General features: G+C 40.6%; 3 protein-coding genes across 4 annotated transcripts in view; 1 reads left to right on the top strand and 2 right to left on the bottom strand.

The window, feature by feature from the left end:
• Positions 1 to 1236: 1236 nt before the first annotated feature.
• LOC144032861 (solute carrier family 13 member 2-like) lies at positions 1237 to 12653 on the bottom strand. Its single transcript, XM_077540346.1, has 12 exons — positions 10766 to 12653; positions 9214 to 9342; positions 8966 to 9102; positions 8127 to 8374; positions 7168 to 7342; positions 5161 to 5283; positions 4251 to 4460; positions 4010 to 4104; positions 3412 to 3527; positions 3167 to 3328; positions 1791 to 1928; positions 1237 to 1554 (listed from the first exon to the last, which is right to left on the bottom strand). Exons 1-12 carry the CDS (start codon positions 10865 to 10867, stop codon positions 1429 to 1431), a joined length of 1761 nt encoding a protein of 586 aa, XP_077396472.1. The 5' UTR covers positions 10868 to 12653; the 3' UTR covers positions 1237 to 1428.
• On the top strand, positions 11983 to 19244 carry slc46a1 (solute carrier family 46 member 1). Of its 2 annotated transcripts, XM_077540344.1 has the most exons (6): positions 11983 to 12540; positions 13303 to 13694; positions 13774 to 14246; positions 14312 to 14395; positions 16003 to 16159; positions 16233 to 19244. In XM_077540344.1, the coding sequence occupies exons 1-6, from the start codon at positions 12232 to 12234 to the stop codon at positions 16282 to 16284; spliced, it is 1467 nt and encodes a 488-aa protein (XP_077396470.1). In that variant the 5' UTR covers positions 11983 to 12231; the 3' UTR covers positions 16285 to 19244. The 2 variants fall into 2 exon arrangements, with proteins under 2 accessions (XP_077396470.1, XP_077396471.1); XM_077540345.1 differs by lacking the exon at positions 16233 to 19244 and having other exon boundaries at positions 16003 to 16163.
• The window catches only part of sarm1 (sterile alpha and TIR motif containing 1), a 9511-nt gene continuing 5572 nt past the window's right edge, over positions 19193 to 23131 (bottom strand). Inside the window, exons 5-8 of the mRNA XM_077540339.1 lie at positions 22127 to 22453; positions 20233 to 20422; positions 20023 to 20144; positions 19193 to 19916 (exon numbers count right to left, since the gene is read on the bottom strand). Of these exons, the coding sequence (XP_077396465.1) occupies positions 19814 to 19916; positions 20023 to 20144; positions 20233 to 20422; positions 22127 to 22453 (742 nt within the window). The 3' untranslated portion in view covers positions 19193 to 19813. The remainder of the gene's footprint in view (positions 19917 to 20022; positions 20145 to 20232; positions 20423 to 22126; positions 22454 to 23131) is intronic.

Here is a 23131-nt window from a genome sequence, read left to right as displayed (position 1 = left end):
GTATAAGTATAAAAAAACATTCACAGGCAAAAGCATCAAAACTCAAGTAACAAATTGTCTTAACCTTTCTTGACGCACGTCCATCGCCACCGCAATGATGTCGAATGATGTCCGTCAATGTTCACCAGAAGTAGAAAATCAGCATTTTCAACATCCCTCCTACATTTGGCAACCATGTGGCACATTGCCCAAGAGCTCAATGAAATCATTCCAATCAGTTTTCCATACCCCAATTCCCTTTCAAACAGTTTTCTTTACTCCCACATTGACCTCTTTGAAGGGATTTGCTGCGAGGGGTCAAAGGTGATTGGAGTTCAGTTGATTCAACCTGTGAGCATTTTTCTTACACATTATTTTATTGTCTTGGAAGCTGAACATAACTCACATGAAAAAAAAGAGATTACAATCAACTTGAAAGTATCCATCCATTTTATAGACCGCTTATTTCTCACAAGAGGGTGCTGGAGCCTATCTCAGCTGGCTTTGGGCAGTAGGCGGGGTACACCCTGACCTGGTTACCAGCCAATCACAGGGCATACAGAGACGAACAACCATCCACACTCACACTCACACCTAGGGACAATCCGGAGCACCCAATTAACCTGCCATGCATGTCTTTGGAATGTGGGAGGAGACCGGAGTACCCGGAGAAGACCCACGCAGGCACGGGAAAAACATGCAAACTCCACCCAGGAAGGCCGGAGCCTGGACTCCAACCCGAGTCCCCAGTACTGGGAGGCGGACGTGCTAACCAGTCATTCACCATCCCGCCCAATTTGAAAGTAACGAGCACATTTTCAAATTTGTCGAATTCCATATGGTCAAGGTTGGTCGGCCCCATGCATATGAAACATGTACCCACAGCATGTTTAACAAAAACACTAATATGATCCAATGCAAGAACAGTAGCAACAAATATACAAAAAAGATATCTCAATTTTAACAGTATAAATAAAAAAATTGAGCAGTATATCTTTGTAAAATTGTGCAAGACTACCTTATAAAGTGTCCAAAAAGTGTACATTATTTCTCATTCTGCTGTTGTCCTAATGATTTCATTGTAAAACCATAAAAGTCCAGATTTTATTCATTGACTGTATATTTTATTATTTTTATTGGGAAGCAAGTGAAGATTGTGCAGGAATGCTTATTGTAGTGGCCTGGAAATATATAACAGCAAAACTGTATGAGCTTGTGCGTAAAATACAAAAATTCGATTTACGATACAACTGTAGTAGCATTAAGTTCTAACCGATGTGATTAACTACACATTTCTTGCACTGTATTGTGCTCAATTATTTGAAAACATTAGAAAAATGAGTCCAGTGTTCACAACAATCTGGCCATAATAGGCCTAAATGTTCAATCAGCTCGACTGAGCGGAGTTTGATCCTACAAAGAAGGGTTCATTTCTGGTGCATTTTAAATTCAAGGTGTAGTAACATTTGCCCAACTGGGGAAGGTGTTCAGATCGAACATGGCAACTCCCCACGTGTTAATGCCAATGTTGATGGTGATGACTCCAAGGAAGTTCAGGATGAACCCAGCCTTGGCCTGAAAACACAAATATGCATTTGTTTAGCTTTTAAAGTGTATAAACAGTATCTGTTAGCTCGGTTTCCAGTTTGGTATTTATTCTAGAGGTTTTGTTTTTACAAATAAATTATATGATATGATCAGACATAGGTTTAATATCAGCTTCTTATCCCAAATTGGATTACAGATCTCTGGATACAAACCACTAAAACCAGCACCACACACTGAGGCTTGACATTGCAGAGAGGCCTCACCATGTCCATGACTTTAAGGTTGCCGTAGGAGAAGGCGATGGCGTTGGGGGGCGTGGCCACAGGCAGCATGAAAGCCAGGGAAGCCGCAATGGTGCAGGGAAACATCACGTACAGTGGGTGGATCTTGATGGCGGTGGCCTAGGAGAGACAACAGAAAACAATTTGATGGGAGATGTTCAAGTCCAATTGGAACATACAGTAGACCTCTTGAAGCCAAGGCACAATGTTTTAAAGTAAAAAAAAAAAAAACTAGAGTCCATTTTGGTGAAAACTAAGCAGCAAAATCCACCTGTTTTTACCCATCTCAAGAGGCGTCCATTTTGCCACTTGCTGTCAACAGAAAATGACATCACATCATATGTGGTCAGGGCTCTGGTAACAACCAATTGCGGCTCAGCTTGCTAACGTCACATAACCAACCTCAGAAAACAGGTGAACTGTGATTGGTCGTTACCTGAGCCCTTAGAAAGAGACTGTGATGTCATTTTCAGTTAACAGCAAGTGACAAAATGGTCGCCTCCTGAGATGGATAAAAGTGGGTGGATTTTGTTGCTTCGTTCATATTCCACCGAAACAATATTAATCAATATTACTCAGAATACTGTGTGTAGACTAGTGGTGCCATATTGTAAAGACCATTTTTGACTTGACTTTCACTTTGTTTTCCTTTGTTCACTCATTTTTAATTAAACTGAAGAAATGCTAGCAAAAGTTGTAATGTTATAACTTTATCGAAATAATTACTTTATTTTGGTACAGTTAATTACAGTTAATTTGTTACTGAAAAATTACAACTTTATTATCACAGTTTTGCCACTTTATTTTTATTTAGCACTATATCTTTATTTGCCACGTTATTTCTGTTACATGACATTGCATTTGTGAAATTAAAACGTAAGCATAAGTTTGTTTGTACATTTTATTTGAATTGTAAGAATTATTGTTGCATAATTACAACTTAATTTTCACTACATTATGACTCAAACCTCATAACATTGTAACATCAAGATTTCACCTGATAATTTTTTTAATTGTCATACGTTATGAGTTAATTAATAACAAATATCTCCAAGTCTTTATTCTCTTTACATGACTTGATTACTTTGTTCTAAGGATATACTGTAAGTTTATTCTTGGCTTAGCAAAGACTGTTTTCCATGCCTCCCTTAGCCAACACAGCTGAGGATCAGGTTATCAGGCCTCATGCAGAGCTAGCTAATTAGTTGACTGTTTGAAACACCTGTGTTGGTTGTGGAAAACAAGCTGGACGGGTACTCGTGGACCGTGGTTGAAAACCACTGCTCTCGTTGGTGCTCTTACTTTACAGATAAAGCAATGAGAGTAAAGGATTGACAGTGCTGAGTGTTGGTTCTCACCATTGCGCCGAGTATCGGCAGAAACAGAGTGGTGGTGGCGGTGTTGCTGGAACATTCCGTGAATATGGCCACCAGCAGACACAGCAGGATGGTGATAGCAAATGGAGGGATGCTCTGCAGCGGTACGAGACTTTCTCCTAACCACGTGGACAGCCCAGACACCTTCACAGAAGAAATACACAGTTGTGTCCAAATGTCTTCCGGAAACAATTTCATTGGGAAGATGTGGTGTGGTGTGAGCTTACCTCACTACCGTGGGCTAAAGCAAAACCTCCTCCCGTGAGCAAAACGATGTCCCAAGGCATCTTTTCTTGGACAGTGTCCCAAGTAAAGAGAGGAGGTGCGACTTCGGAGGGGCCATCTATTTGAGCAAAGACGAGAAATTAGTTGAACAAACAGATTCGATATGATCCACCACAGCCATGGTAAAACTTTCACACACAACATGCAAAGATCATAAAAACACACTTTCAAGAGAACGTAAAAGGTCATAAACTAGTAAAAGACATAATGACTAATAATTCATGGATGTTTTCTACAAAGTCTACAAACTTGACCTTGACATGCTACATGTCCGGAAGGAGATCTGATAACGGTCATTTGAAAACACAGAATCAGCTAAATTGCTTTTAACAAGCCCTAAAAGTTACAGGCAATATCTTAATGTGTTAGTGTTCAAAGGAAGAGAGGGTAGACATGATTGTAAAAACCTTTGTGACTGGCCTGCTGGAAATTGCCCTCACTCGATACAACCCAGGTCCAACTATCGTTCTCAATATATTTTTTTATGGCACATAAGATAAGCACAATTATGAACTACTAAGATTTTGTTAACTTGCCTACCGTCCTCAGACGTCCTGCCACATCTGGGAAATTTGGATGGGATGAAGAAGAACAGCGATGACATAAAAATGGCCACAGTGCCATCTGTGACATACCTGATGAGTAAACACATGTAAAAAATGTTTGATATCTAAAATATCAATATTAAAAATACAGCCAATGGGCTACATTATGCTCACTTGACTCCAACTCTAGACCAAAACTATTTCTGTCACTGTTCACGCTTGCTCGTCATACTCACGTTTTATTTTGGTTGAAGAGAACAGTGGCCCAGCCTGGTATGAAGCCAGGCTCCCTGGTAAACCACAGAAGAACCAGCAGCGTGAAGATAATCAGCACACTGGCCTCAGCGAAGCTCATCTTGCCCAACTTTTTGTACTCATCTTTGATTACCTGGTAGGCCTCTTTGTCACCTGCGCTCTTTTCACCACATCCAAATGATTTTTTCAGACTGGAAAAACACAATAAAATCTCTTCGTAAAGGGGGTTGGCTCTTAAAGAGGAAGACAACTTTAAATATTCCTTGACAATAATATGTTAAATGTGACTCCATTAGTCTAAACATGACATTGTGATTAATATTACATTTGTGGAATATGATTTATGAAGCAAAATCCAGCCGTTTTTATCCACCTTGGGGGGCGGCCATTTTGCCACTTGCTGTCGACTGAAGATGACATCACAGCTGCTCAGGTCTCAGGGAACAACCAATCAGAGCTTACCTGTTTTCTGAAGCTGAGCTGTGATTGGTTGTTACCTGAGACCTGAGCAACGGTGATGTCATTTTGACTGAACAGCAAGTGTCAATATGGCCGCCTAATGATATTGAGGAAAAACTGCTGAATTTTGCTGCTTATCTCATATTCCAAGAACACAATATTAACCAGAATTGTGTATTTAGACTAGTGGGGTTGCATAGAACATCCATCCATCCATCCATTTTCTTGACCGCCTATTCCTCACAAGGGTCGCGGGGGGTGCTGGCGCCCATCTCAGCTGGCTCTGGGCAGTAGGCGGGGGACACCCTGGACTGGTTGCCAACCAATCGCAGGGCACACAGAGACGAACAACCATCCACACTTGCATAGAACATATTATTGTCAAAATGTTTTGGGGTGATTGACTTCGCCTTGAGAGAGACTTTGACTTACTTAAAGCCCAGAAACATAAACTGCAGCCACAACCATGCTAAGACCAGCATGAGAATCATGTTGGGGAATGCAAAGCCAAACCAGCTTGCAAAATTGATGATGCCGCCATTTTCTGGGTAAAGTCTGTGGATGAAAGTGGGAAATGACATTTCAGACAACAATGAAGTTACAAAATTGTGTCAATTCCTAAAGCATACCAAAATAGTTGCTACATACCATAACAGTGGTCCAGTGAGGTACGCTAGCTGTAAGGCAGAGCTACACTGTTCTCCCTTAATTCTTTGGGCGGATGATAAGCCAATTTACTGAGATACAATTAAACCTCTATGGTCATATGCATATTTTCAAACGATTTTCCAAAAGGAAATGTCAATTTCAATTCTTTTGTTCCTAATGTACAGTTTCAATCGTAAAACCTATCAAAAATGGTCTCTCTTGGTCCTGTCTGTCAAAAGGTTGGCTTGGCAGTACGGCCCAAAACTGCCACAATTCAAAATAAATAAATGACTAAATAAATCCATCCATCCATCCATCCATTTTCTTGACCGCTTATTCCTCACAAGGGTCGCGGGGGGTGCTGGCGCCTATCTCAGCTGGCTCAGGGCTGTAGGCAGGGGACACCCTGAACTGGTTGCCAGCCAATCGCAGGGCACACAGAGACGAACAACCATCCAAACTCACAAGCACACCTAGGGACAATTCGGAGCGCCCGATTAACCTGCCATGTATGTCTTTGGAATGTGGGAGGAGACCGGAGTACCCGGAGAAGACCCACACGGGCACGGGGAGAACATGCAAACTCCACCCAGGAAGGTCGGAGCCTGGACTCGAACTGGAGTCCTCAGAACTGGGATGCGGACGTGCTAACCACTCGATCACCGTGCCGCCCGACTAAATAAATGACTAAATAAATAAATGACGAAATACATAAATAAATGATTAAATAAATGACTAAATAAATAGATAAATGAATGATGAAATAAATAAATGTCAAAATAAATAATGACTAAAAGTGAAAATAAAAACGGATTTATTTCCATTTATAATTATTTTTTTTTTAGATATAATTTTCGAATTCTATTTTTTTTTATATTCATTCATATTTTCACTTTTAGACATTTATTTATTTAGTCATTTATTAATTTCGAATTTTACAAATGGTCCTCCATATTTTTGGGGTATGGTTTGGGGTTTTGGGGGTTGGATTTAGGGTTAAGGTTTTGGGATTGGGTTTAAGGTTGGAATTTGGGGGTACTGTACTGTTGTATGTTTAGCAGGTAGCTTAATTGTGACCTGCTAATATGATATAATCACTGTTTACGCAGTATCGCAAGGAGCAACCAGCCAAAATCGTCCGAATCACTACCCAATTATAATGTCATGCAGAGCAGCAGAGGTGGGCACTTCCATCTCTTCATCGGGCCTGTCGTTGAGAGAAGCCCACCTTTTCAGTGAGTTCTTTATGACATGAAAAAATACATGGACTGAACATCAACTAAAGCAGGTTTTTGTCTGTCAAACCGGGTCAGTCCAGAAAGTCCTTTTCATTCCGTGTTTTTTTTTTTACGAGGCTTTGCATCATAAAGCACTCGCCAAAAAAGTGGGTACTTTGCCGAAAAGGTGGGGATCCATCAACAACGGGCTGATGGAGAAACGGAAGTACTCACCTGTGTGGATCAGCGCAATTAAGGCATTCTAAATGGTTCAAAATCAGCACTCGAAAAAATTGGTGGCATCCATTCAGGTCACTCATTCTTGTCCTACTCATCTTGGAATTGTTGCAATAAATCGTGATCTGTTAACCTTTTCTTTTTTTTTAAATTCGATTTTCATATTTCTTTAACATAGAGTAAGTAACAGTATCTCCAAACATCAATAATCAATTTCAAAGGGAATAGCATGTTTTAGTAATATTAAGCATCAACATTGGTAAGCTACACACACACACAGAAGGGCCGGGTAGAATGAGCTTAACAAATGTGTGTGCTGTATAATACGAGTACGTACTTATCAATCTGGCCCATCAGGATGACGTTGGGTGTGGTTCCCGTGAGGGTCGCAGTCCCTCCAATGCTGGCAGCATAACACACACACAGACTCATGCCTTTGGTCAGCTTCAAGTACTTCTGCTCCCGCTTCTTTTTCCACTGCTCCGCCATCTCTGGACTCCAAGCTTGACTCTCTGAAGGGAAACGTTTGAGACTTTCAGTGGAACTTTCTAGCTACCAAATGGATTTCTCATTACGGGTAGTCGAAATTTCATTTTGAGGGATTTTTTTTTTTTTTAAATATTCAGTTAGTTTTAATTGTGGGCGGCACGGTGGAGACTGGTTAGCATGTCCGCCTCCCAGTTCTGAGGACTCGGGTTTGAGTCCAGGCTCCGGCGTTCCTGAGCGGACTTTGCATGTTCTCCCCGTGCCCGCGTGGGTCTTCTCCGGGTACTCCGGTCTCCTCCCACATTCCAAAGACATGGTTGGCATGTGAATTGGGTTCTCCAAATTGTCCCTAGGTGTGCTTGTGAGTGTGGATGGTTGTTTGTCTCTGTGTGCCCAGTGATTGGCTGGCAACCAATCCAGGGTGTCCCCCATCTACAGCCCAGAGCCAGCTGAGATAGGATCCAGCACCCACCTTCCCTTCATTGTTTTTGTGGAAATTTTATGTAGCAAGTGTGGCAGTTGTATCGGTACTTGGTATTGGTATCAGTGACTGGTATCGGTATAAAAAATAAATAAATAAAGGTGGTACTGGACATCCCTATTTTTTTCAGTGTAGTCGAGTCAGTTTGTGCCTGGAGAGAACTGCATGCAAAACTACACCAACATCCACAAATTACAACTTCTCTGCTTTTCCACGGAACACCCATCATCATTTTTATCCAATAAACAATACAAAAAGTAAAAACCTACTTGAAACATCATTGTCTGTCACATCCATATTATCTCATAAACTCAGGGTGACACACTCACCCATGTTAATGCTGCTGTCCTTTTGTTTGACCTCCTTTCTTTCGTTAGGGTCAGTCATCTCAAAGCCCTGATTTTCCACGCCGTCCCTGGCGGCATGGAATTCATTTGCTCGTTCTTCAGCATTGGCCTCCGAGTCATTGAGCTGCTTCAGCACGGCATTGGCGATGGGCAGCATCATGGCCGTGGACGCCGTGTTACTAATCCACATGGACAGGAAGGCCGTGGTGCCCATGAAGCCTATCAACAGGCTTGAAAGAAAAGAAACTAGGAGTGTCAGCTGATTACAGTTTTTTATCGTAATTAATAAAAAATGTCATATATTTTCTAAATGTACAATAAAATGTACTGTACAATAAAAGTTGTCAGACTCTTGTTAACATAAAAGTGGAAACAAACGTTAAACGTTAAGAAATATGGCTGCATCTTTTAGCCATTTATACAGTAATTTCATAATAATTCATCAAATTTTTTTAAAATTAAAAAGATGTACTGTACTGTAAGAAAACAAGTGTGATATTGATTTGTGTTGAGGTCATTTTTCTGCCACTAGATGGCATAATTGCATTTGTAAGACATTGGTGACAGCTCAGTGCATTTTTCTTTTCATATTCAGAGCTATCTAATCTTTAACATGAAGAAACTTGTGAAATTGTGCACATTTTTAAAATCCTAAAATACAACTTGACCTCACTCTCCACTAATATATGCATTACTATTAAATTTATTAATGCTAAATTTTGACGTTAGCACAGTAATTTTTACATCCCTAAAAGAAACAGATTCATTAGGCTGTTATTTTTGAAAAACTGTTGCTACAAATGGAGGATTTGAAGTCTTACAGCGAAGGCTTGATTCCAACAAACAGCAGAACCTGGAGGGCAATTCTCTTGTGCAGGTTCCAGTGCTCCACAGCGATGGCCACCAGCATACCACCAATGAAGAGCATGTTGGAGTCGTTCAGGTACTGGACAGACACCTGGGCCACAGTGACACGTTGTCCACGTGTTAGGGAATCTTTAATGACTATTTTGCCACTTCCGGTTTGGGTAAAGACCCACAAAATATCCTACTACACAGTTGCAGATACCTCATCTGACTCCATGATCTTCATCATAGGGAAAAGAATGACAGGAAGCAAGGCCGTCGCAGCCAGGGGGATGCACTCCGTGCACCAGTACAGTGCCATCAGGATGATCACAAAGCCACATTTTGCCTCCTGCAATATATATTATACCATTAATAGACAAAAGCATGTTGCCAGGCTAAAACTAGAAAGAGTACAGCCCATTCATTTCCCAATTTAATCACTGCTAAATTGCTATAAAACACATATTAGAAATAAAAACGCTGCTGATTATTGAATTCAGTGGTCTATAGCCCGCCCCAATTTTTTTTTGTACATCATTAAAATTCATCTCAAATAAATGAGAAATACTGAACAGACGATGTTTGAATGAATGTAGAATTGATGATATGTAGAGAATGATTGTTTTATTAGGGATTACTAGTCTTGACAATTATACAATGAAAGGTCACTGATGGGAGCTGCTTCCTGGACATTATCATCGATCTAGATAGACACACACACATTAGAGCCCATAAATGCAATAAAGATACAATAAGATGTGATTGCAATGTTATGTTTTGATTATTTTCACATCAACACAGTATGATTGGGTAAGAGATTCAACATACAACTCCAGACATTTAATTTGTTTCTGCAATACACGCTACTTGAGAAATTGGAGTGTGAAAAGTATGCTAGCAGAGAAATAATAAAACAGCAGCATAATTATGATTATGTCATATACAACTCCAATTTCATTTACACAACTTCTTTGTTCTGTATAATGACTTATTTATTACATCGAGGCACTACATACCCTAGATAATTAAATTCATCTTGACACGTAACAGAAAAATTTGCATGTACAAAGGCCGCAGTCATAACAAAAAGCATCATTTCACACACCGAAACCTCGCAAGTTGCCATCATGTTATTGGAAACCAGTTTTATCGGACAAAATCACCTCAAATGCATGATTAAATCACCACAAAGGTCTACTAACTTAAAAATAAATGCTTGTTATTCCAATACAGCTCTTATAGTGCATCGTATTGCCGCTTGCATGAGCACCCAAAGAATCGTGTTATGTTCTGGAGTTGGATCCCAAAAGCGCAGACACAAATACGAGTTTTAACATTTTATTCGCATAACATCCAAAGGCGTGGAACTAACTTGACTTGACCAAAAACAACAAGAAGGCCTCGAGGAAGAGAGAAGCAGGTGGCCGGCTGGACAGAGGAACAGTGGTAATAATCCCACAAAGCTGCTTGGCTGTGGGTAGACATGTGGGTAACCCTGATAGGTCGCTGAAACAGGACGACTTAGCTTTATCTGATTCGCTGCTGACTGGTTTACCATAGGGAGATTAAATGTTCTTGACATCACATAGTGGCATGTCGATTGCATCTTGCATCAGTTCAAATAAAGTCAAATAAAACCAAACATTAGACATTTGCCACAAACAAAACAGAGTCATGACAAATCGTGCAGCGACTGCATTTTCACCAGCAGTGAAAAATTTCCAAGGGTCCATAAATCAACAGCATCAATCCCAAATATGAGCCATTCTTACCGAGGTGGGGATGACGAGGGGCAGAGGCAGCAGTAGAAGAGGTGTGACAACTACCACAATATAATTCCTATATCTCCACAGCCATGTAAGAAATCCAGCCATGATTGAGAAGCTATACTACTCATTCAAAGTATTGAAAGAGTCAGCGGACCAAGAAAAAAACAAAACAAAAAAACATCTGTGACATGAATGTTTCTATCTCAGAGACAATATCAAATGAAATCACAGTTTAAATCGCATTTGACTTCACGTCACTCTGAAATCCATTAAAAATTAACCTCAGAGTGAAACAAGGACCCAGGTGTGCTTCCATGTGTTTTAAGATAAGGCAATGTACTATAGAGACAATAAAAGCAGAGAAACTAATCTTAATATGACTCTAAGATGTGGCCGCTACCAATGTAAGGGAGATGTAAAAATTATTTTGGCCATTTTTTCCTGACAGGCAGAGGTGCAACAACGGAAGATCATACCAAAATTACTGCTGGACGATGTGAATACTGAATAGCGAAGGCAGTAGTGCACAAAAACTACTCACAAAAAGTTGGAGTTATGTTCAGGTTTTGGGGCTTTCGGGTAAAATTTCAAAATGAAACTAAATACTAAAACCATTTACAGGTGAACCCACTGGTAATTTGACCTCTGAATATTTGAAAGCACATGTACAACTGTTCAAGGTTTCAGTAATTTTTGCACTTGTTCTCTAACAAGGAGCTGAAAGGCAAAATTTACAAATGGTGTAAACTAATCAACTAATACATCATCTGGTTCAATTACAACAGGTATTAAACGGATGAGTGGATGGACGAATGGACAGATCAGATTGATACTTTACTCATCTCGAGAATGAAATATAAATAAATAAATAAATAAATAAATAAATAAATAAATACTGAAACATTGGACACAAGTTGTGAGATGGTCAAATTTTGATTACTTATAAGCGTATACCTGGTCAGTACTGTAGTGCATTTTTAGTTCATTCTAAAACTCAACCCAAAAGCCAACAAATATCCATAATAGCATCCATGTTGGTGGTGTGGTGTGAAAAATTTCTGATATAAAATGTGTAAAAGTAGGCAAATTTAACTAACAATCGCAATTTATTAAATACAAAGCATTTTTTTTCCTTTTGTGTTATTAAGGTCGTGGTAATCCGGGTGTCTTAAAAATAAAAATCAGGGCCGAATTCGTTTCCTATTGTTGTAATTCACCACTTAGTCCAGAAGATGTCGCAAAGTCGGCACTTGTAGTGCAAATCAGAGCTTCCTTTTGTCATCTCTGCTGAGCTGTAAAAAACGCTGCCATTATTTATTTATTTTTTGAAGTTAGTAGTAAAATCTCAACGCGACAACAAAAACCCTTTTTCATAATGACTGATCGGTGCAGCGTGCATGGAGGGGGGTGTTGCAACAATTAGGTGAAGATTCAAGATTACAATTCATGTGTATTTGATACGAGTCAATATGTACGAGCCGGACACGGCTGCTATCCTTCCCGGCGACGAGGAACTGAAAGCCGAGGACTCGAACTTAGCGGTCGGCCGTGATGAGGACACCCAGCCGCCGTCCCCTCGACCCGTGGGACCGCCGTTTGCATGCCCGCTCCCGGTGTCCGTGGAGCCCGTCATGTTCCTGTCCGTGTTTGCAGTGGTTCTCCAGACGCCGCTGGCCACTCAGTATCTGTGGGACCGAATTAGCGAGGACCTCGGCTACAACGCTTCCAAGAGGTCGGGGTGCGGCAACAGCTCCGCGGGGCCGGACGCTCTTCACAAGGTAAACTTGAACACTAATTGGGGGCCTTTGCAAACTTTGATGGTGGCTGCAACAATATGCAAATCACCCTATCCTGATTCGTTTATTTGGGGGGTGAGACTAGCAAACCCCACCAGGCTTGCGGATGACGTCACGTGATGCGGAAGTGCATTTTTCCCCTTCACGATATTTCCGCAATGCAAAACTTACTTTTCATGGTGTAAACAAACGGCGTATTGTATTGCTTTTGCCTGTGGCTAGCATTCGTCAAACACAATCAGGCAGATATTTATAGTTTTTTTTATTGTTTATTTGAACAAAGTAGTAAAACATACAGAACAACAATGGCAACAATCACTTTTCAACACAAATCAACGTAACTGCCAAGGGAACAGTAGTTAACAGAAATTGTCCAAAGCAGATATTCAATGTACACATATAGGCAGATTGTCACAGTCATCAGACTTGGAAGTTAAAATTATCCTTAGGCTACAAAAATGACAGCAATCCTAAATCCAAAGCTTTTCAATGGACGGCCATTTCACCCGCATTTTGACTTGTGAAGTAAGCTCAGAATGGTCAATACTTAAAAAAAATAACATACACTGGCAACAAAAGTACTGCTACAAGTAAGTAAGAAATAGAAAAAAAAATATGAAAAGAAGTGGCTGAACTGTACACTGTCAAACTCAAACACTAAAATAAGTGGCTGAACTGTACACTGTCAAACACAATAAATAATTTCCCTCAGGATTACTTCTACTGTCTATTTTCCTTTTCTAGGAGGTAGAAACACTGACAGCACACTGGAACCTCTACATCAGTCTCGCAGGCTTTTCCGTCGGCTTGCTCGTGGTGCCTCTCTTGGGCTCGTGGAGCGACTTTGCAGGTCGCAGGCCTGTCCTCATCATCCCCAACTTGGGCTTGGCCATGCAGGTGGTGGTCTACCTGGTGGTGATGTACCTCAAACTGCCTGTGGCCTACTTCCTTGTGGGCCGACTGCTCAGCGGACTTTCAGGGGATTTCAATGCTATACTGGCTGCCTGCTTTGCTTATGTGGCCGACACGAGCGACCGAAAAGCCCGCACTTTCAGGGTGGCGGTCCTGGAGGCTTGTATTGGTCTCTCTGGGATGTTTGCCAGCATTATTGGAGGTCACTGGAAGCGAATGCAAGGGTAAGGAATTCTTATTTTTTTGGTTGAAATGATTTTCAGTCAACATTGACCATCATCTTGTTGTTCTGACTATTTGTAGATACATCAACCCCTTCTGGTTGGTACTGGCGACCAGCCTGGCATCGGCTCTATATGCTTTCCTGTTTGTCCCCGAGTCTGTCAAGAAAGACCCCAGCGCCAAGCTTCTCACCCTTCGCCACCACAAAGCCGTGTGGCACATTTTCTCCGCCGGGGCTAGCGAGGGCGGCGGGAGGTTCCCGAGATGCAAGCTGTGGCTCATCATGCTCTGCTTCTTCCTGGTGGTGACCGTCCACATCGGGAGCCGCGAGTTGTACGTTCTGTACGAGCTGAGCCCACCACTGTGCTGGGGGCCGACGTTCATCGGCTACGGCTCTGCGGCTCTGCACTTGAGCTACCTGAGCAGCCTGTTGGGATTGAAGGTCATGCTGCGCTGGTTAGAGGACTCGTGGGTGGCCGTCATTAGTCTGGCCTCCAACATTACTGGGCTGCTGGTTTTCTCTGTGGCGGACAGCACTTTGCTCATGTTCACAGGTAACATACAGGATATTTTCTGTTGTGTTTTCCAGCTGTAATGTGTCTACTTTGTCTATCACCAGGATACGGTTTGTTATTCTTCTTTGTGGCTGCTACGCCTATACTCAGGTCTAAGCTGTCCAAACTGGTGAGCCAGTCTGAACAAGGTCAGTCATTCGGAGAGGTGGCAAATCCAGGTCCAGAAAGTAAAACCCTGCCACAGTTTTGCTTTAGCCCCAGGTGCTAGCTCACGAGCTCCCTCGCAAGTTACCAGGTAGGGAGCACTGATCTATATATATGACTGGATAATATTGTTCCTCCCAAGAAATGTTTCTCGGCATACGAGCCTATACATTTACAGTATCGAAATTGGAGAATATTTGCGACAGTACTTAGTAGAAATAGCATGATTTATAGTGTTTTAAATTTATTAAATGTAAACAGGAGGACATCAGACATTTTACAATTTGCCTTAAATACATGTATAAATTATATGCTTAAAGATGTTTGGTACAGGAGGAAACTTGTATATTTTTATTAAAGAAATATATCCGTAATTCAACAAAAGATGCCTCTGCCAAATCTTAGAATTGGGGTCTAAGGAACTGAGCGATAAAAGAACAGGGGGTCTTCAAAGCAGCACATACCGTCCACTTGTTATTTATTTTTTTACTTGTTAAAAAGGGATCCTTGATTCATTAAACAATCTTCAGCAGTAAAAAGTTAATATTTTGTCTATAAATAATGTGGTAACATCATTATTTTTCATGTGCAATTAAAATCTTTAAAAAGTAATTTTTCTACTTGCAGTCCAGGCTCGGACCCTCCTGGGTGGAGTTTGCATGTTCTCCCCGTGCCCGCGTGGGTCTTCTCCGGGTACTCCGGTCTCCTCCCACATTCCAAAGACATGCATGGCAGGTTAATTGGGCGCTCCGAATTGTCCCTAGGTGTGCGTGTGAGTGTGGCTGGTTGTTCGTCTCTGTGTGCCCTGCGATTGGTTGGTAACCAGTCCAGGGTGTCCCCCGCCTACTGCCCAGAGCCAGCTGAGATAGGCGCCAGCAGCCCCCGCGACCCTTGTGAGGAATAAGCGGTCAAGAAAATGGATGGATGGATGGATGGAATTTTCTACTTGCTGTCGACAAATGAAGACATCACCTGTGCTAAGGAAGGAGGTAGCGACCAATCATGGCTCAGTTTGCTGACCAACCCCATAAAACAGGTGAGCCATGATTGGTCATTACCTACTTCTTCAGCACAGGTGATGTCATAATTAGTTGACAGCAAGAGGAAAAAATAATTTTTAAATATATTAGTTGTACGTGAAAAATAATGAAGTTATCCAATTAATTCTGGAGAAAATATGAACTTTTCACTGCTGAAAATTGTTCAATGATTCAAGTATCCCGGCACAAACCCCACACCCTGCCTCCGGCCTTATACTAACTGCCTACGAGCTGTACATGTCTAGTCTGTACGTATACCGTATAGTTCATACACAGTAGTCTGCTCGCGAGGTGGGAGTAACAAGATGGCCGCCATGTGACTTCAACGGCTTGCACTGGCGCGTATTGGCTCTCCAGTCATATGTACAGGTCAGTGGTAGGGAGCTCGTTAGCTAGCACAAGGGGCCAAAGCCAAACTGTGGCAGGGTTTTTACTTTCTGGACCTGGATTTGCCACCTCTGAATTGTCGTCACATTTCTGAGCAGCTTTAAGCATTTAGAATCTCAAAGGCTGTCTACTGGCTTGTTGAAGTCTGCGTTTGCGTCTGCCAGGTGCCCTCTTCTCCGCCGTGGCCTGTGTGGAGGGCTTGTGCTTCCTAGTGGGTAGTGGCCTCTTCAACTCCGTCTATCCAGCCACTCTGCACTTCATGAAGGGCTTCACCTTCCTTTTCGCTGCTATCATCCTCCTCATCCCAGCCGGAATAATTGGGTGAGTCTCGTCTTTGCTCGAATCAAAACACAAAAGACTTGTACGTTCAAAATGGATGCCGATGTGTCTCCAGGAGCTTGCGTTGTTTAGAGATGAGAGAACTCAGCGACTCCACAGCATCCTGACCTGCACCGTCGGACCGTCTTCTGTGGGTGTTTGGGATGAGCAGCTCAACTTAGAGACATGGGACCACTATGTAGCAAAGGGATGAACACAAAGCATTCTTCTTACCAGCAACATTTAACTTGAAAAAGTTAGAGCCAACAAATTAGTGATTAAGTTGACTAAAAATTTCCTCACAATGACAATGAAGGAAAATCTTTTTTGCTGCTTCCATTTCTGGGCGCAAAATTGTAAATCATCAAAGTGCCTGCAAGTGTTACTTGAATCAATGTAGTTTTCATATTTTTAATTGATTATTCAATGTCAACGTTGATTTTCGTCCATTCATTTAAGAAATACTGTAGTCATTGTCCAAAACAACCAAACGCAATATCAAAGTTATGTAATTGTAATCCATCCAATTTTTTTTAAGCAATTATCGTAAACGAACGCAATATCTGAGGAGTATGATTTGTATCTGTCAGGGTTTGTGGGAAGGGGACTCAAGTGCCAGTAACTGTGAGGAAGGCAGGTAGTGTGTAAATAGTTTATTGGAAGGTTCTCCTATGGCTGGAGTTAAAGTGGAATCTTGGTGTAAACAGCGTGGCAAGCGGTCCACAGGTGGGGGGCAGGCAGGCAAACAAGCTGGCAGGCAGGTGATTTGAGTCCACAAAAGCAGGAGCACAGGGTGATCTATTGTTGGAAGGCAGGCAGTCTAAGTACACATATTCAAATTTACTTAATGCAAGACAAACGGCTAGGTGACTACTACTCTACTTGGAGCGTAGACAATCTGGCAAGTGGTTGGTGTCTGAGAGCGTCTTAAGTAGCAGCAGCCACAACTAGGGAGATGGAACTCAGCTGTGACACTCTTACACGCCCAACCTGCAAGGCTTCTGAGCACACACAAACACACACACACACATCAGGGTGCAGACGCAGCAACCCTGACATGTATCTGTCCAATCAGCCGTGACTCTTCAGTGGACAATAATGAACTAATGACCTCTACTGTATACATACCTCCATGTCATTAGCATTGGGCAGAATCTTCGTACCTCCACAATGTTCACTTTCCAGGACACACACACACACACACACAAAAATTGTTCACCCTTCTAGATTGCATATCAACGAATGAAAGCAGTTTTCAACACTTCAAATTGCTCAATAATTTGCAAAACTAGCATGCTGACCACTGCGATTGGCTGGCAACCAGTCCAGGGTGGACCCCGCCTACTGCCCAAAGCCAGCTGGGATAGGCTCCAGCACTCCCCGCGATCCTTGTGAGGAATAAGCGGTCGAGAAAATGGATGGCCGGATAGCATGCTGACCAATGGAATAGTATTGATAGATGTGTACTACTATTAGTATAGATTTGTGGGGGGGAAAATACATTTTGACATAGGTTTTGACATACTGCACTGTGTGAGATTTGTCAAATTATTATTCTAAATGTGAGATAAACACATGGGCACACCTATTACCTTCAAATGTCAAAAAGGCTTTGTTATGTTTATAAATACAGATGGGTGAGCACCAATACCAGGTACTGATACCAGTGCCAATACTAGCCTTATTTTAGGGTATCGTACTCACAACGGGGGTTGATACCCACTATTTATCGCCCTCTTGTGGCTGTTTTACGATCAGGAATTGTCCATTAAAAATGAGAAGAATAGAAAATCGCTGTTAATTTCATGCAATTTTAAGGAAAATGCTATATTCTTAAATATTATCTGTCTGTTTTTGGAGGGAATTTTATGTACGAGTGTTACTGTATCTGTGACTACTCAACAGTTAAGTACTCGTGCTGGTATGGAAAAAGTGGTATCAAAAATCCCTATATGAGATCATCATTGGTCATTAGTTCAACCCCACTAAACGGAATTATAAAATATATTGCAAAATTATCTCACATTACTACATACATCCCATTTTTTACCTCATGACATCACATTACAGTTTCTATTTGATAGCGACATCATGAGTGAATGTCCACTTTCAGTCTATGGTACTGTACTTGACTACTTGGCAGTTTTTGACACTTACACGCTTAGGCTAATTTGTCATTTGTGATCCATAAAGAAAAGAATAATCCATAATGGTCAATGAAATTATTTAAAACTGACAAATGAATACAAATTTACTGAAAATTAGCAAATGGAAATTAGGCTTTGCTTCGGGCTTGTGGTTCAGCATAATAATTTCACAAATAAAGTAATGAACAATTTTTTTTTCAATGTTTTTTTATTATTATTATTACTTTTATCAGTTTGAAGTTCTTTCAGTGAGGCTTGTGTTATTTCCTCTATCAATTTAGCCTGTGTGTGTATGTGATATGAATTATTGACAGCACAAAAAGGGGAAGAGTGTAAAGCAGAAGCAAAACAGCTGGTCCAACACTGGATAGTCCCCGAGCACACAGATACACGCAGCATGGAGCCGGCTTGTGGGTTACATCCCACATGCACTGTCAACTGACACATCGCCTTTAAAATGCACAAAGGGAAGAGCAGAGGTTAAGCGGCATATTGGCTTGTTTGGATTGGGCTGCATGTTTTCAACTGGATGTCTGAAGAATGAATCCAAATATTTATGAGATGCATCTTATTCATTTTATCATAAAGTAATAAACTTTACTATGGTGGTTTACAATTAGAAATTATATGTTAGAATATTTTATATTGTTGTAAACAAACCAAAATGCTGTATTTTTATTTTTTGTAACACCGTCCTTGCTGTCCTTTGGAAACCATGAATTGATCAAATTGTGATTTGTGTTTTTTATCCCTACATGAGCAAGTTGTTTAGTGGGATGTTTAAGTAAAACAATTTGGGTGTGCATGTTTTTCATTGGTCTGAGTTCACAATGCCGTATAAACGTGACAATCATTTTAAATGTAAAATGTTGAACAAAATGCGTTTGTCAGGCTTTAGCTGTTTTATTGAATAAAATATGGCATCTGACATCATCATTGTACAGCAGACTGTATTTCATGTCAACAGGTTTTATAAGCCTGTGCTTTTGATTGTGTTTTGTCTGTTGATGTCTGTACAGTACAGTTGCTTTCATTAAATGCACAGAAAAAGGAACAAAAATGAATTTTGCCAGGCTGACCAATATTTACATAACAGATATAGTTAATGGCGTAGTTGGACCACAAATATCAACAGGTAGTTTTTTGGATTACACTATTGCATGTTCTAATGTCAAAGGCAAATGTTGTGATACAGTGTAAATGATTGTGACAAAAATGACATTCTGATGCTATAAGTATACTGTACTGACTGAACGACATGAGTAACCTTTTACTGTTCCTGAGACCAAAAAAAGGCATACACTGTACCTGATAACACATTATTAAGAATAAGGGAGTCACAGTTTGTATGCACAATCCATAAAGACTTCATGTTACTGTTTGCAATATATTATTCCTATAAGCTTTTAGCATTGTCAGTGAGCTTCACATGCGCATGGGCTGAGCAAGAGAACGTTTTCTGGCCATTGGATTTTGGCATCAGTTAAGAGTTATTCTAGCCCAAAAGTGTTCATTTCTTCTTCTGCTCTTTGGAACTATCCAGAAGGTCTTGGTTTCCCTTCAGAAAGCGGAGGATCTTCTCTATCGAGGCTTCCTGATATTCATGCGACCACCTGTGTCGAGAAAAGGCGACATGCGGTATGTTGATCATCAACAACGGGCCATGTGTTCATGAAATATGATCTCAGAGATGGATTGCAGAAGAAAATGGCTACTCACTTGATGCCATTGAAGTTGAGAATTGATCTCATGTCCTCGGGCAGAGACACGGGATCGGGCCATACAAAGTTATCCGTGACTGGCACAATGTTCTTCTTACCACCCAAAGCGGTGACTATTTCCTGTCACATCAGATTCATGATAAAATCATAAACAATGTTTGTACTTGAATCACATCTCTTACCATGATAATCAGGGCTAAGAGCTGACCTTATGTACCCAGTCTTTCATAGCCACGTCCCCCATGCACTTGTCCAGAGCGTTGGCAGACAAGACCAAGATGAAGTTTCGAGCCCGCTGGACACTCTGAATCAGTTTGTCCTCGAATTTGCCCGCCTCCAGCTTCTCCACATCGATGAAGACGCTGAATCCTCGAACCTGCAGGTGCACCTTGAGAAGGCTTTTGGTGCCAAAATGGGATGGAGAATATAACAGAACAAAGAAGATTAACATGCATGTTTTTGGAATGCCCATGTCTCTTTTTTTTTTTCCACCTTAGAAACTCGGGGCACTAATTAGTGAACCGCCAGGCTTGTTGGTCATTGTCATTTTTCGTGTTTCTCTGATGGGTTGTGACTGTGAAAACGAATTACTTGTGTGATTTTACATACTTGGGCAATAAATCTGATTTTGATTTGATTTTGATTTTGGTTGACAAAAATATTGTGTCTATAGGTATAACAATTGTGAATTTTGGTGATCGTGGTCTTGCAACAAGTGATCATAATAGACTGCATAACTTGCCTGTTACCAGCAGATTGATAAAAAGTCAATCAACTACTGAAGAATATGGAATTGGAATGTGTCCTGAAGCAGAGGCAAATTTGACTACACTATTGGCTTTAACCAGTAGAGGCGCTGTTGATGCTAGAGTATTTTAATTTATTTTTTTTTTATCTAAAGAAGAACATGACAGAGGAAGATGGCAACTTCATCATATTTTCCCCATGGTCGTTCAAGGACATTTAGTCAATATAGTTTATACTTGATCAGAACTAGGGATGTAACTATTGAATATTTTTGGAATTGATTATTCTATTGATTATTCCATCAATTAATTGAATATTCTGAAAAAAAAATCATTCAAAGTATTACAAAACCCTTTTTTCCCCAATGACTGTTTATTAACCAGATATGGTTGTTTATTTAGTATTGTTTAGTACTTAAAAAACAACAACAACAACAACAACAAAACTTCAATTCATCAATATCAATGATAGATAGGAAACGATGTACTCACTAGGGATGTAACGATGTAACGATAAGTGGGATGTCGTGATATTAAAACCGCCACAATATCGTCGTCATGTTCACAATATTTAAATGGACACATCTGTTAAAAAAAAAAAAAGTTAGGTTGATTTCCATTTGTGCAGGTCTAGCACCGTCTTGTGGTTAGTTTTTTTTTTTAGTGCGATTTAATTTTGATTAGGGATGTTTTGGCCCTTCTATGTTTTAAAATCTACATGAATTGTCAGATGAAGGGGAATGTAATATGCCTGTGAAGCAAGTCGATATGTGGAGGAACTCCAGGTGTGTGTGCATTAACAACATAACATAACATAATGATAACATAATAATAATAAAACATAATAATAATAACATAACATTGATGTTATGTACAAAAGCACAATATTGTGCTTTTTTTTAGTACGAGCTCTTTATTTTTTTATTTTTTAATATTGTGACCTTTTTTAAATATTGCCAAACTACCCACAATATGATGATAATTATCGTATCGTGAGCTTCATATCGTGATAGAATTGTATCGTGACGTTTGGATATCGTTACATCCCTAGTACTGACCAATCTTTTTGAAACCGATTCAGTCATTGGTTCGGTTATTGTTTTCCAAAGTGAAAGCAAATGTCTTATTTTAATGAAATACAAAATGAACTACTTTGATGAAGGACTACACAAGTCTGAGAATAATTACTTTTGAGAGGCTGAAACTGAAGGATTCGGACAACTTTAAGTTAAATAATAGCTCTAAAATTAATGTAATAAAACAATAAAGAAATAATTTGATAATCGATTGTGTTGTTTAATTGATTCATTTTGACAGCTATAATCCGAACTATAACTGTAACCCTTCTACTCTGACCTCGCAAGTTGTGATCCGGTGGTCCGGCGGTAGCTGATGAACACATCCGGTCCCGCAGGTTGGGCGTCTGTGTTGCAGGGTCTCAGCGGCTTACGGCTGACCGCCAGGATTTTGGCCCGGTGGACTCCGTTGAGTACGTGGCAGTCCTGCAGGAGCTGTTGATCCGTCAGGCTTTGGATGTTGTTGCGGTCCACTCCCGACTGGACGAGGCCATACGTGTACTGGCGAAAACGAGGGTCCGCCTCCGTCAGCCAGTCAGCCATATTGTGTGGGTCGCATGTGGCGTAGTTGGCGTAGGTCTTTAGCACGCGAAGGTCTCTTAGGAACCTATAGGAAGAAGATGCAGCGATACCTCCATAAAGTGCTACAATATCTCAACCAGAATTTTCCTGGAAAAATCTACATTTAGAGTATCCAACTGAGCAAAGATTGGAAATCCAGGTCCGGAAATTAATTATTTTACTGCCGCATGTTATCAAAAAAAAACAAAAAAACACACTGCCAGCCGATTTTGAGCATTTTAACTCATCATTGAAGGCAAATATTGTGTTCTTATACTACATATACAACGTGGGTACTACATGAAAGATCGCATTTCATTCTTTCTTTAGAAAAAAAAGTATGTTTCTACCTTATTACGTTCTTTAGTAATCACCATTTGAAAATAGGTCATTTGAGTGACATTGAGCGAAAATTGAAAAGATACATTTTCTCCAAAACAGTGACTTTGACACTAATATGTTTTGTTTAGTGATGCTCTGTGAATTAGGTTTAATGTGACAAAGGCTTTGATCATTCACGTCATCCTTGAAAACGATCTATTTTTTGTCATGTTTCATCAGATTCTGTCATGTTTCATTGTAATACACCGGCAACCCATTGAAAAGAGATACAATGCTGCAATCTGCTGGCTAGAGTTAGTGGATGTTTTTGTTTTCACAACCCATTGACCCGCCAGCGCTGCACTTAGACGTTGCACTGGCCATTGATTTAAAAAAAAAAAAA

Source organism: Festucalex cinctus, chromosome 13 (genome assembly GCF_051991245.1).
Source record: "Festucalex cinctus isolate MCC-2025b chromosome 13, RoL_Fcin_1.0, whole genome shotgun sequence".
Taxonomy (NCBI): domain Eukaryota; kingdom Metazoa; phylum Chordata; class Actinopteri; order Syngnathiformes; family Syngnathidae; genus Festucalex; species Festucalex cinctus.
The sequence above is the reverse complement of the archived record's forward strand: the minus strand, read 5'-3'. Positions and strand labels throughout refer to the sequence as shown.

Bases quoted from the DNA above. Each gene is read 5' to 3' on its own strand.
- LOC144032861 (XM_077540346.1), bottom strand. From the start codon at position 10,867: ATGGCTGGATTTCTTACATGGCTGTGGAGATATAGGAATTATATTGTG. The intron at 7,343-8,126 runs GTGAGTGTGTCA...GTTTCCCTTCAG, and splicing joins GGACAGCAGCATTAACATGG to AGAGTCAAGCTTGGAGTCCA. The intron at 4,105-4,250 runs GTGAGTATGACG...TTTACTCATCAG, and splicing joins CTCTTCAACCAAAATAAAAC to GTATGTCACAGATGGCACTG.
- slc46a1 (XM_077540344.1), top strand. From the start codon at position 12,232: ATGTACGAGCCGGACACGGCTGCTATCCTTCCCGGCGACGAGGAACTG. The intron at 12,541-13,302 runs GTAAACTTGAAC...TTCCTTTTCTAG, and splicing joins GGCCGGACGCTCTTCACAAG to GAGGTAGAAACACTGACAGC. The intron at 14,396-16,002 runs GTCAGTCATTCG...TGCGTCTGCCAG, and splicing joins GGTGAGCCAGTCTGAACAAG to GTGCCCTCTTCTCCGCCGTG.